This window comes from Cavia porcellus, unplaced genomic scaffold, assembly GCF_034190915.1.
Source record: "Cavia porcellus strain 051 isolate PalLab524CR breed Dunkin Hartley unplaced genomic scaffold, mCavPor4.1 scaffold_19, whole genome shotgun sequence".
NCBI lineage: Eukaryota > Metazoa > Chordata > Mammalia > Rodentia > Caviidae > Cavia > Cavia porcellus.
In genome coordinates, this window is record NW_026947502.1 from 60684998 (window position 1) to 60699700 (window position 14703).

General features: G+C 40.8%; 2 protein-coding genes across 10 annotated transcripts in view; both read left to right on the top strand.

The window, feature by feature from the left end:
* Positions 1–14703, top strand: part of Zhx1 (zinc fingers and homeoboxes 1) — a 41492-nt gene that overhangs the window by 23046 nt on the left and 3743 nt on the right. For all 8 annotated transcript variants that reach the window (XM_063231142.1, XM_063231146.1, XM_063231140.1 and 5 more), the window contains one exon: positions 1266–11438. The gene's annotated coding sequence lies outside the window, so the exon portion shown is untranslated. The remainder of the gene's footprint in view (positions 1–1265; positions 11439–14703) is intronic.
* CUNH8orf76 (chromosome unknown C8orf76 homolog) overlaps positions 11278–14703 on the top strand; it is a 30569-nt gene continuing 27143 nt past the window's right edge. For both annotated transcript variants that reach the window (XM_063231147.1, XM_003467389.5), the window contains exon 1: positions 11278–11438. In XM_063231147.1, coding sequence (XP_063087217.1) covers positions 11322–11438 — 117 coding nt within the window. In that variant the 5' untranslated portion in view covers positions 11278–11321. The remainder of the gene's footprint in view (positions 11439–14703) is intronic.

The window sequence follows — 14703 nt, forward strand, 5'->3', positions numbered from 1 at the left end:
AGCAACATAAATCTCATTCCAAGTTAATAGAGCATAATGTAATCACTGTAAGTCATAAGAAGCTAAAGTTTCATCCAGCTTTATCCTGAAAGACGGTCCTCCACTTCCTCATGTCAGAAAGCTTCAGGACAGACTTTGTGCTGACCCAGATGCATAAAATATTTTTAACAGGCATTTTTTAAAATTGCTAAACACAAGAATATGCACTCAGCCAAGATTAAATCAACAAATTTGTTGCTGCAGTGAATTGTTGCTGAGGCTCCGCACTGCTTTTCTGAAGAGTTATAATCTTCTAAAAATAATATGAACTTCCTGTGTGGTTTATTTTGACCTTACTTTAAATTTGTGTGGATAATTCTTACGTTTTATATCAATATTTACATACTAATTATACTAAGAGACTTCACATAAAGCTACAGTTTTCAAAAAATATTTATATATGTAACATGCATTTTTGTAATGTGGATAGAAGCACACTTTGTTTTTAAAACATAAAGGTCTGAAATTATAAAACACATAAATTCATGTCTTATCTCTGTTTTAATAAAATGATTTTTTGCTTATCAGAGGCACTGTCCTTATTGCCTAGCAAAATTTTTCAGGGCTCCTTTTCATTTTTTTTTTTTTTAAAGCCAGTCAGATTTAGCAGTGAGGGGGGTGGTATACCAACTTTAGTGACACTAATGTTAATAAATTCTGATAACCCACTACCATCGGACCAGCCTTCATTAATTTTTTTTTAAGGCAGGAAAACAGATGAACTAAAAATGTACCTGTTTTTATTAATGCTGCTTATTAGCAGCATAAGTTTCCAGTAAAAAGTTATTTATCCATTTAAATATGGCTCAACTGATTTAAAAAAATGATCAAAACCTTCTCAAAGATATTGCAGCAAGTGAAGTACGTTTATGTCTTTTGCACATGCCAGCTTTGGATGTAGATTAGAAAAAATGGCAAGTTTTTAGATTTTGTAATTTATTCATTACAAATTCTGACAGTTAAAAATATACTTAATACTAACAATTTTTATCAATAGAGGGAGGTGATAAATGTCACAAAGAAATGTGGCACATAATGAACATATGTCATAGAAATTGCTCAAAGTCTAGAGCATCATATGAAATGTATGTGGGAAGTGAACTCAGTATTGAGAGAAGACAGAGGATGATTTTCATAGCTAACTGTATTTACTGTTTTTAGGGTTGTAAAAATTAAAATATTTTCTTTAAAGTTTCAGGTTTTTTGTTTTTGTTCTTCTTTTATAGCTGCTTAAAATTTTGAAGGAGAATCAATTCAAGATATCTGATTTACTGTGAATGGGCCCAATCTTCGGTGACACTGAAAATGTTTTGGGGAATACAAACTCTCAAAAAACAGGATCCAATGTCCAAAAGAAATGGAGCTTAATGTTGTGCCAAAGTTAAACTACTGCAGCTGGTGGAAGTTCTGCAATGTAAATAGAACAGTAATTAAAAACAACTTGTAAAAATTCAAATTTTAATACAGTACATTTTTATTCTGCTAACATGGAGACATTCTGAATTTTGGACTTTTTGAAGGGGTTTAATGACCACTAGAGTTTGTTCTCATATTTAGTCCAGCTTACCAGGATGTGTCTAGTAAGATGAGCTGTATTGCCTGTATTCTCTGATACGTGATTAAGCTTACAGCTTTGAGTGACCAAACATTTTAAAGAGTCAAAATTGTTAGAAATGGGGGAAAAAAGCCCTGATCCTTGGTTTATTTCTGTATCTTATTTATCAGGCCTTGTAACAAGATTAAAAATTGTACGTAAGCCTAAACAATTTCAAGCATAAAAAGAACCTATTTACCCATGTTGGAACAATAAGATTTTGTGGTATCACCGGCCCTTAATGATTAGATCTTTCATTGAGCACTCACGGATACCACTATTTCTGTTTGTAATACTTATGTTACTTTTTTTCATTAGAAGCTGTTTTGCTTGTTATTAAACTGAAAATAATACCGAAGAAGGAAAAGAAACTGCTAAAAGAAGTGGAATAGAATAAAACTCTAAAATAAATACTGTACCAAAAAATGTGAACAAGAATCATGTGATAAAATACATTACTGTTTTCTTACAATCATGTGGAGATCAGAAATGTTTGTAGAAATGTCAGATCAGAATTTTTTAAGAACTATCTTTTGTGAAATTCTACCGTGTGTAACAATTTCAGTGAACAGAGAAAAATTCTGAACTGATTCCAGTGAGTTAACAGTTAGCTTTTCACTTATGAATCATGGGCGTGTTTAGCTGTTAACTCTTTCTACATCAGGAGACTGCAAGTTTATATTAACTTAATACTTTGTAAAGACGGGTGCTGTTCATGTTGAGAAGGACCCTCTCCTTTGTGACCATAGGACCATTTTGCAAAATGTGCTTTCTTTATGGAAGAAGTATTCAGTTTAATGAGCTTTGGATTTTAAAATGTTTTTCTGAATGATCACATGTAGTGGGCTTGGCCAGTTTATTTTATCTAATTTAATGAATAATAAATATTAAGCTCTTGGTTAAATGTTTGTCAGCTAATGAAAATATTATGAAAAAGCCTTGAATATGCATGCTGCTTTCATTTTTATAAACTTTTTATTTTTTACCTATAGCTTTATTAGTAATTCTCAAATGCTGCAATTTAGCTGATTTCTTCACTCAGACAGTTGGCTTTGTGGGTGGCTTTTTTCATACTACTGTTAACTTTTTTAAAAAAGAAGCAATGTAAAGACTGTAACAATTGAATGCACTAAACTCTTCTTTTACATGTTTAAGAACTTCTTAAAGCACTCTGTATTATAATGATTAAATTGTTCCCTTTTTTAAACCATTGCTAACGTGGTCTGAGTTTTGTTTGACAGTAATTTTAATGTTTTCAAAATTTGAAATGTCAAGTATTGGAATATATTTATATTATGTTTGAATATATTTATATTATGTTTCCCTTGTGATATGTTAACTCTGTATAGCTGTAAATAACTACAGTATTAATAAAATTTTCCCATCTCTTTTATATAGAGTGGATAAAACTCTACTCCGATGTTTGCCAGCTTTTAAATATATTTATTTGACAGAGCAAGAGAACCTTTCTCTCCTGGTTTATTGTTTCCTTAAATACAAAATAAAAGCAGTGATTAGTAGTTTTCAGTGACGTTTTTCCATTTTATTAACTCAGTAAGTTTTTAAAATTGTGGCATAATATAACATAAACTTTGCCATTATACCCACTTTAGCTATACAACTGAGTGACATGAAATTGTATTCACAGTGTTGCTCAACAATCATCACTGTTTCCAAAAATTTTTTATCACCAAAACAGAAACTTGCAGCCATTAAGCAATAACTCCCCGTTCTCTCCAACCCTGGGTAACCTCTAATCTACTTCTGTGTCTATGAAGTTGCCTATTCTTGATATTTCAAATAAACAGACTCATGCAATGTTTGTCCTTTTCTATCTGGCTTGTTTCACTTAGCATGTTGGCAAGGCCATTCATGTTGCAGCATGTATTAGAATTTTTTAAATAGCTGAATTATATTTTGTTGTGTATATATTCACTGTGTTTTGGTTATCACTTACTTGTTGATGACACTTGGGTTGTGTCCACCTTTGCCTGTTGTAAATAATGCTGCATCGAGCACTGACATACCAGTATTTTTTGTTTTGCAGTATTGGAGTTTGAACCCATGACCTTAACATTGAGCAACATTCCTCTGCCCTTTTTATTTCTTACTTTGAGGCAGAGTCTTGCTAAGTTGCCCAGGCTAGGTTTGAATTTCTGATCCTCCTGCCTTAGTGTTCCAGAGTGCTGGCATAACAGGCATGCACCACTCTACCTGGCTTTGGTTCTTTTGGATGTATTTCTAGAAGTGAAACTCTTGAAGCAGATGTTTTATTGGTTGGTTCTGCAGCACTGGAGGTTAAATCCAGGGCCTTGTACTTAATACACAGTATTATCACTGAGCTCAATTTAATTTATTTTATTTTGAGACAGTATCTTGCTGAATTGCCCAAGCTGGTCTTAAACTTGGAATCCTTCTGCCTTAGTCTCCTGCGTGGGTAGGATTACAGGCATGAATCACAATAGCTCTATGTTTAACTGTTTCAGGGACTGCCAGACTCTTTTCCTACAATACCAAACTATTTTCAGCAGAATCTGTATGTTGTAATTTTATTAGTAGTGTACAGGGGTTTCAGTTTCTCTCCCTTCTTGTTCATGCCTGTTAATAAAATTATTATATAATGTAGTTAATGTAAGGATAGAGTGTAGGGAACAAAAATAGTTCTAGCAGAGGCTGGGGATTAAGCTCAGTGGCATAAGTGCCTGCTGTGCAAGCATGCAGTCGTGAGTTCGATCCCCGGTACCGATAAAAAAGAAAAAGACAAAAAAAAAAAAATAGTTCTAGCCATTTCAGTAGGTAGGAAATGGTATCTCACTGTGGTTCTTACTTGCATTTCTCTAGTCATGGAAGACCATGGGACGGCTCTCCCTGAACAACCGCTTGTCTCCATGTTGGCTAACCCTGGCCCTACTTCCATGCACTGATATGTACGGAGCTGGCTAGGGTAATATTCTCCACCCTCAACTGACCCAAAGCAGTGCAAATGGGTCTCTTGGATGTGCTGATGCATATAGCCTTTGAAGTAAGGTGACAGGTCAGTGATGCCCCGCCTGCTTTGTAGCTCCCAGCTCCTTACTTGTTTCTAGCAATGTTCTGTAGTTTTCAGTGTACACGTCTTTCACCTTCTTGGTTAAATTTATTTAATTTAAGTATTTAATTTACTTTATTGCACGGATTGTACTAGGGATTGAATACAGGGCTTCAGCCCTGAGCTACATTTCAACGCCTTTTAAAATTTTGTTTTAAATGTTGAGACAAGATCTCCCCAAGTTTCCCAAGCTGGGCTTGAATTTGCAGTCCTCATGATTTATCCTTCCGGAGTGCTGGGGTTACAGTGCATAACACCACCAAGTCCAGTTAGTATTTTATTATTTTAGATGCTGTTAATAGGATTTCTGTCTTTCTATCTGTCTGTCTGTATTTCTTTCTTTTTTCTTTTTTGGGTTGTTTATTTCTGGGGTAGAGAAAGATTGATTTTCATTTGTTGATCTTGTGCTGAATTTATTAGCTCTAGTTAGCTCTCTTGTGTGTTCTTTGGGGTTCTCTAAACATAGGATCATGTTTCTGTGGGTATATGTCCTTTCCAATTTGTTTCTTTTTTCTTGTTCTTTTTTTTTTTTGTGGTGGTATTGGGGATTGAATTCAGGGCTTTATGCATGGTAGGCAAGCACTCTACCACTAAGGTACATTTCCAGCCCCTCCTTTCCAATTTGAATGCTTTTTATTTATTGCCTAATTGCTTTGGCTAGAACTCATAATATTATATTTTAAAAAGGAACAGAAGGGGCTGGAGATTTAGCTCAGTGGCATAAGCGCCTGACTTCAAGCAGACAGTCGTGAGTTCGATCCCCGGTACCGATAAGGAAAAAGACAAAAAAAAAAAAAAAGGAACAGAAAAATAAAAAGCTAGATACCTCTTCCTGTCTGACCATTGCTTAGTCCTGGATCACTCTCAACCCTCTGGGCTTGTGGTGAGCCTGAGAATCAGCCCAAGGTGAACACTTAGGGTCTGCCTCAGTTTTTCACTAGTATGGATCTTGCCCTGGGTATGTGTATGCCTTTACAAGCTCTTCCAAATACACAGGAACTTTTGAATGTCTTGTCTTCCCAAGGAATCTTCCAGTCTTTTTCCCTTTGCAGTGTAGTATATGCCTCAACTATAAAATTGCCATGGGAATTTTCAGGTCATTGGTTCACGTTGCAGTCTTTTCAAGCAATGTCCACTGCTTTTTAATCCAAGTACCAAGTTATACAAAACAAGGAAGCATCTTCCATCGGTCCTTCAGACAGATTGGAACATGTACACTTAGTTCTTTGTAAATAAGGTCTTCTGTGTTTGCCCTGGAACCAGGGACTAGGACTCCATAGCTGAGAACATGGATTGTTTATCGTCTCCCCACTAAAATTTAAGTTCCATGAGAGCAAGGATCTGATCTTATTTATCACTATATTTTTCACTCTGAAAACAGTGCTTGCCTTTAATAGATACGCAACAAATTTTACTTGACTCAATTTACAGAAATAGGAAATTTGAGTGAAATCAAAATATTAATATATGTTGATTTAAAAAAATGAAAATTGGGGCTGGGGATTTAGCTCAGCGGCATAAGCGCCTGCTTGCGAGTAGTCAGTCCTGAGTTCGATCCCTAGTACCGATAAAAACGAAAAAGACAAAAAAAAAAAAAAAAAAAAAAGAAAATTAGTGGGATGATTCTCATGTCTGCGATATAGGAATACATTTTGCTTGTAAGGAACAGAAAAAGGTGGAAAAGAGGAGAAAAGAATATTTACAAATATCTATGGAAATATCTATGGAGAATGACTACTCAGAGAAAAGCTGTGTGGATATGAAAGGAAGAAATGTGGTTTCACACAGGTGTTTTTGACTGTGAAGCTCCGTAATTCTCTATCATAGCACATCAATAAATCTGTAATTAAAGAATTTGCCACTGCTTCCCCATCTTAGTAAGGGCTTTGTGACAGCAAGGACCATGAGTGGCATATCTTTGGCTCATGGCACAGAGGAGGCCCTCAAACACATTGCATTATACATGGAATGGATAAATTAATACTGTGTTACACAGTTTGGGCATTCTCCTAAGACAGTGTGTTCAGAGGACTGGCTTTTGGAAGTCTCTGGCTCATGAGGACTCTAACTTCATCAGTGGCTTAATCCATTGATAGATTTATAGTCTTACAGTATTATCAGGATATGAGGAACGGGGGCATCACCGAAGGAGGTTGGTTATGGGGAACTATGTTTTGTCTCTGGCCCCTTCTTTGAATCCTTTTCACCCCCCTGCTTCCCGGCTGCCATGACAGAAGCAGTTTTGTCTCACAATACGCTTCCAGCATGTTTCTGCCTCACGGCAAGCCTAAAGCAATACAGCCAGTTGACTATGAACTTAAAACTTCTGAAGCTGTAAATCAAAATTAAAAATCTTTTCTCCTTTGAGTGGTTTATCTCAAGTATTTAACCACAGCAACAAAAAGTTGAGTAATACAAAAAATAGGTGTCATAAATGGGTTGTTGCTGTGACTACACCTGCTCTGATCATGTGGCTTAAAACCTTTGGAACTTGTTTGTGAGAGGAATTTGGAAAAACATGGAAATGTAGCTTAGAAAAATCTCCAGGTATTTTTTTCTTTATTGGTACCGGGGATCAAACTCATGACCACACGCTTACAAGGCAGGCACTTATGCTACTGAGCTAAATCCCTGGCCCTATCTCTAGGTATTTTAAGTGAAGCTTGATGGTTGATCCTGGTGGATCAGAATGCTGACAGGAATACAGATAGTAAAGATTCATGTGCTCATGAGGTTTCAGATGAGAATGAGGACTTTATTGGGAATTGGGCTGGAGACCTTGAGTATTACATTCTGACAAAAAATGTGTCTACATGTTATCCATGCTTTACTACTGTGTGAAGCTATTTAAAGGCAATGCACTAATTATTCTGGTGGAAATTTCAAGGTAGCATAGCATCAGGTAGTGGCATGTATATTTTTGGCTGACTGCTTTTACAGTGAGAACTGGGAGCAAAAAGTAGAACTGACAGATTTGAGAAACTTGCAGCATGGCCAGGAAGGAAGCATGTGTACAGGGTACTGAACAGATTAGTGCCATTTAGAAGCTGCCAAGTACTTTGCACAGAACAACAGGAAAGAGGTTTTGAGGGTATTTTGGAAATCAAGACCCCACTCCTGGTACCAATTTTCTGTGTTAGCCTGTCATCACTGTAAGATGGTATCTGAGATAAGCAACTTAAAGGAGAAAAGATTTATTTTGGCTCATAGTTTCAAAAGTTTTATTTATGAGTAGCTGGCTACATTGCTTTAGGCCTGTGGTGGGAGGCAGAAACAACATAGCTGAAAGGTGTGGTGGAACAAAGGGGATTGCTTATGGCTTCCAGGAAGCAAAAAGAGATGGCAAGAGCCAGAAAGGAATGGACAGAGCCGGTGAGGAAGGGGCCACAGACAAGATATAGTCACCAAGGTCACACTCCTGTGACCTACTCCTTTCAACTAGGCCCTGATTTCTAAATTTTTATTACTTCCCAGTATAAATTTTATTATTTCCCAATAATAATGAAATTACCATGTGATCAATGGGTTAATATACTTATTTTTTTTTTTTTTGTCTTTTTCATTTTTATCAGTACCAGGGATCGAACTCACGACCGCCTGCTTGCAAGGCAGGTGCTTATGCCGCTGAGCTAAATCCCCAGCCCCGGGTTAATATACTTATAAAGCTGGAGACCTCACAGTCTGATCCCCTTCTAAAAGACCCACATTGAAACAAATACAAGTAACATTTTTGAGACTGTTTTTTTTGAGACAGGGTCTTCCTATGTAGTTCAAAGTGGCTATGTAGCCCAGGCTGACCTTGAACTCTCTGCAGTCATCCTGCCTCAGCCTCCCAAGTGCTGGGATTAAAGGTGTGTGCCACCATACCCAGTTTAGACACATTTTAGATTTAAACCAGAACACTATTTAATATCCTATAGGAACATACAGTGTAGACTGTCATTCAGTAAAACACTGAGCAAGGGTGACTGGGTGCCAGACACTGTGATTGGTGGTAGACACAGTGACCCACAGTGGAAAGTGCTCATGGTCTACCAGGGATGATGGACAAGAGAGCATGGGATGAAAAAGTGAATGTGGACATCAGCTAGAGAGATTGTAAAATATCTCTAGATGGAGAGAAGGACTTGGTGTTAGTTGAACCCAGACAAGGGCCATATGAGCCAGGCTGAGGAGTCAGGAGAGGTTAAAAGGCTGGGGTGTGTGGCTGCGTGTATCTGTGTTTCTAACAAAGGAAAGGGAAGACTGCAGGAGGGAAAGACTGGACAACAGAATGTGGGAGGCTGGTTCAGAACGCAGCTGGTTGGAGGCAGGATTCAGGTAAGGTCCCAGGGTGTTGAGGGTTCACCATCCTGATTCGGGGAGGTTTCACAGGGGAGTGTTGGTTCCTACCCTCCTCAACTCACAGACAGGATGTGAATATGTGACCCAGACTGATAAGTGCTCCTTCCATCATATCCTAGTGCTCCTCCCTGTCATTCACCTGCCATCCAACAGGCACTGAATGAGGTTCTCTGGACCAAGCCTTCTGGGGGCTGAGTTTACAGGAGTAAAAGGCACCATCTTTGGCCTTGACAGTACATAGTGTGTCAAATGCACAGTAAGTAGGAACAAGGGAAATCAAGACAGAGGAGAAGCCTTCAAACAAAAGGCAGACTTTTTATAGCTGAAAATCTATAGAAACAGATTGGTGATAAAAGGGCTGGAAACCTCTCAGCCCAGGAATTGAGTCCATAGTGCAGAACCATCATCATAAGCTGCCCCAGCAGACTTCCTGCCACCTCAGCAAAATGGAGCTCAGCTGGTGCCTGTGCTAGCAGGAGGCTGGACCCAGAGCTCTTTGACTGAACAGGACAGTGTTGAATTCCAAGACCAGACAGCCTTCAGAAAGAACATGTAAAGGATATCCTGTCCTCCTTGCCTGCCTTTGCTTTGCTATTCCTCTGCACTTGGAGGAAGAATTTTTTTTTTTTTTTGAGATAAGGTCTCCCCATATAGTCCATGACTATCCTTGCACTATGTAGCCCCCGCTGGCCTTGAGCTAACAGCAATTCTCCTGCCTCAGCCTCCCAAATGCTGGGATTACAGGCATGTGCCACCATGCCTGGCTCTGGAGCAAGAATTTGTAATGTGGGCCGGGGATTTAGCTCAGTGGCTCAAGCCCTTACTTGGTAAGCACAAGGTCATGTGTTCCATCCCCGCCCCCCCCCAAAAGAGAACAATCACAAAAAAAGAATTTGTAATGTATGTTTACCCACTTGCTATCTGACAGGCATCATATATACTACTTTAACCAGTACCAAGATCTCTCTCTCTTAACACTAGGCTGTACTGTTTCTGTTAGGATGAGGCTTATTAGAATTAACAGTACCTATCTCTACCTTCTTAGGACCCTGTTTCTGTTGGATGATACTATAAATTGCTTTCCTATTTTCCTAAATCTCAAAATTTTCCCTAATAATTAAATTTTGGGAAAACAACATTTTTAAAAAATGGACCCTCTCTGAGCTAAGTGTGATGGTGCATGCTTGTACTCCCTGCAGTTTGGGAGGCTGAGGCAGGAAGATCGTAAATCTGAGCCCAGCCTGGGCAATTTAGCACATTAATGAGGCCCTGTCTGAAAATAAAAATAAAAAGAGGGTTGGGGATATGGCTCAGTGTGAAGACCCTGGGTTCAGTCTCTAAAATCGTAAAAGAAATAAGAAGGGCTGGGGATTTAGCTCAGAAGCGCCTACCTGGCAAGTGCAAGGTCTTGAGTTTGATTCCCCCATACAAAAAAAAAAAAAAAAAAAAAAAAAAAAGATTAAAAAAACCGAAAGGCAGATTGCCTCTGACTATCCGAGTGGAACTTCCTATCTGAAGCTGTTGGATGAATGAGTTGGTTTTTGATTTGGGGAGTAATCAACAGAGAGCTAGATTTTAAAACCTGCCGGGCTGGTTTAGGACTTGGATGAGTTTGTGACAAGAGGAACTGATCAGTGGTATGGGGAGGGGGCTCTATTATCCTCGGTGGGCACCATACAGTGTGCACCAGTGGCCGGTGCTGTGTCACCAACGTTACTTTCTAGAGTCAAGGGATATCCTGACAGTATCAAATCCCAACCAGTGTTCGTCAGGCAGAGTGAAGCCCTGGCGCACCTTTCCGCCTCACTTTATGAACGCGCCACTTGGGCCGGTGACGGGCCGCGGCATCCTTCTACAGAGCCACAAGCAGTTTCTGTGGTCTCTCAGTTCTTCAGCCAGGGAAACCGGCTTCTGAGAAGCTCCGTCAGCACGGAGCTTCGGCACGACAAGACTGAAGTTCACGTAATAATAAAAGCAGCGTTAACGGTGCAGGGGACCCTGTTAGCGGTTTTTGAAAGGTTGCTTCTGAGCCTGAAGCAGCCACCCCGCGGCCAACGCTTCGTGGGCCTCGGCGCAGACCTTCTGCAAGCAGAGCCAAGCCCTCGCGCCCGGTCTTCCGAAAGTGAGCTCTGCGAGTCCCGCCTCGGGTCGCACCTCGAAGACTACGCGTCCCAGCATGCCGCGCGCGCCGCCGCTTCCGGGTTGGCTGAGCCGGAGCCGCTCCAGGAGCAGGCGGCTGTGTTCCCGGCGTGCGCCATGGAGCCGGACTGCTGGCTGATCGGAGGCGAGTTCGAAGACTCGGTGTTCGAGGAAGGACACGAGCGGCGGCCTGGGCCCCCCGCGCCCTGCGGCGCCAAGCACTGCGAGCCGCAGGTGAGAGGGTGGCCCTGTTCCGGGCCGTCGGCGGCGGGCCTCACCCGGCCTCCTGTCCTCGGGCCGCCGTTCCGAGCCGCACGACCCGCGGAGCGCTGGACCGGCCGGCAGCGCAGGACTTTGCCTCCTGGGAGCGGTCCGAGTCAGCCGGGGAACCGCGTCCGTCCCGGCCGCCTGCTGCTCTCCTCCGCGCACTCCTCGTCTCAGGCCCTGGTGCCGCGGGGCCCACGGCCGGGGGGAATGAGGGGCGCACCAGTGGAACTACAGGTTGCGTGGTAGCTCTGTCTCCGCTCGCGAGGGTAACCCTCGCCTCACTAGTGGCTAGCATTTGCGGAGCACATACGAACCCCTCCCCTCATCTCCCTCAGCAGGTGTGGCTAGAAGATGCCGGGCGCTGCTCAGCTGTGGTTTTGTTTCAAGTGCATTTCCCCTGATCACGTGCAATCGTTTAGCATACCGCCAGTACCCAGCTGTGTAAACTATTAGGGAACGGGCTGGCACCGCGAATGGAGGAGTACTATAAAACCAGGTTAGAAGTGGTTACCAGTGGCACTTTAGGATATCAGTTCCTTATTTAAAGTTTGGCAGAAGTGGTACAGTAGGAGATGGTGGCACGTGCCTCTAATACCAGTAGTCAGGAGGCTGAGACAGGAGGATCTTGACTTGAAGGTTTACCTAGGCTACACAATGACACCCTGTCTTCAAACAAACTTGCTCACAGGTTTATCATGGGTGTGAAATGATGTCTATGGAAATACTTGGTTGTGATGTGCTGTGTACAGTACTGAGGGAGTAAAAGTCCAATCTGTTACATTGTGTGTGATACAGGAGTGTGAAAGTATGCCGCTGACACAGGCACTCAGAGCCATTAGTCAGGTTGTACTGGTTTCCTAGGAGTTTGGGTTGGAAGATTCCTGTTCAAAGTCTGCTCAGATGCTGCAAGGACAGGAGGTTTACGGTGCACGTGGACTCCCACCCTTGTTCACACTGTTCTTGCCTCCTTTTGTCAGAAGGTGGTATTTGAAGGCCTTGTCTGTGTATTCTTCCGGGCCTGTGGGAGAATAAAAATAGTTACTAGAAAGCCTGCTTTACTTGGCCTTCTCCAGTAGGATAAGTGAGAGGCAGTTTATAGGTGACTGTGCATAAAGTTGGGAGTGGCTAATCTAAAACAGTGTGACTGGAGAAAAACCAGAGACAGCCAGTTCCTAGAGGGACGCAGTGCTTGAGGGAGAACAGAAAAATGGTTCCTAACTCTATCCACTTAGATAGATGGGGCCTTCGAGAGATGCCTGTGTTAAGAGGGATGCTGATACTCAGGCCATCCTTCGAGAGGATGGTGGTAATGGAGCAGTCACAGATGTTGTTGTATTGAATTAATAGTGTTAACTAGTGATAGATTTTCTTCAGCCATAGTGTGCTTTGCTGTGGGTTAAAGGGAGTATGACATTTCTTTGGAGCTGGAAAACCACACACAGTGCTTGTCCTCATAGCTTATGTTCTTCTTTTTCAATGATTAAGAAATTTTAGTCTTTCCTTTCTATCCAGAGGACTTAAGTCAGTAAAGTCTCTGTGTATTTTTTTTTTCCCCTCTTTATTTTTATTTTTGGTACTGGGGATCGAACTCATGACCTTGCACTTGCCAGGCAGGTGGCTTATACTGCTGAACTAAATCCCTCTCTTTAAAACAAATAAAATAAAATGTTCATAGGCAATAAAATACTCAGCAAGTCTCCCAGGTGGACATTGCCTCCTACTTTGATTTTACAAACACTACTCAGTTACCTTGAAGCCTCCTTTTGGCCTTTGTTTCTATTTCCTTTGCTTAGATTCCACTTTTGTGCCTTTACAGTGCATCCCTACTAGCACTGCGACAGTCACTCTTCTCTCTTGTGTCCTTTACCTAAAGAATTGTCAGTCCCTGTTGCTGCCACTCTGAAGTTGTGCTATAAGAATCAGAGTGCTGGGGCTGGGGATTTAGCTTAGTGGCATAAGTACCTGCCTTGCAAGCAGGCAGTTGTGAGTTCGATCTCCGGTACCGATAAAAATGAAAAAGACAGAAAAAAAAAAAAAAAAAAAAGAATCAGACTGCTGAGTGTGGTGATGCACAGCTGCGTTCCCAGCACTCAGGATGGCTGCAAGTTGGAGGTCAGCTTGGCTACAGAGTGAGTTCAAAGCCAGCCTGAACTACATAGCAAGACCCTGTCTCCTCAAAAAAACCAAAAGACAAAACACACAAAAACACAGTGAATTGGGGTGATACCATCATAGGTTCCCAGGCAGCACACCATGTATTAGAAAGATTATGCTTTTCTGAGTGTTTTATTGCGTGTGAATATTTTATTTTATTTGTTTTAAAGAGGAAAAAAATATACACAGAAAAGGAAAAAAAAGCAAAAGAGACAACAACGAAAACGCAAAACAATAACAATATAGGCTTTCAAAACAAGATCTTAGGAATTTAACAGTGGTTTTATATTGCATATTGTAACCTTCAAAAGAGTTGCTTAGATTACCAGATATAGACATACAAAACTGATCTAGTAAGTTTTCACTGTTCTCTTCCAAGAACTAATAGAATTAGTATAGTATAGTCATCTCCTAGCTATCTTTTGAGGGTGTGTGTGTGTATTCACACACTGTCTCTCTCTCTCTCACAGACACACACACACACAAATCTATTTTTTCTCTTCCTTCTTTTCTCCTTTCACCTGTCCCAGTTATTTTTCCCCTTTGAGCAGTTTCTTGCTCTTTCACCTTTTCATTTATTGTAGATTTTGGATCTTATTTAGTCTTTCAGTTTCTTTCACCAGGGAGACAATACAGTGTTTACACATGTGAGTCTGATTTATTTCACTTATGAATATGGTCTTAAGTCTCATCCATTTACCTATACATGCCTTGATTTGATCCGTTTATAGCTGAGTAGTATTCCATTGTATAAAAATATCATATCTTTTTTATCTATTCTGTGATTGGTGGACATTTGGGTTGTTTCCAAGATTTGGCTGTTACAAATTGTGGTGCTGTAAACATCGGTGCAGATACATCACTGTGGTAATGATGTTTTCAGTTCTTCTGGGAATATGCCCAGAAGCAGGATAGCTGGGTCAAATGGGACCTGTAATCCTAGCTTTTTGTTTTATTGGTACTGGGGATTGAACTCACGACCACTTGCTTGCAAGGCAGGCACTTAAGCCGCTGAGCTAAATCCCCAGCCCCAATCCTAGCTTTTTTGAAGAACCTCCACAGTGGTTGCACAGTCTAC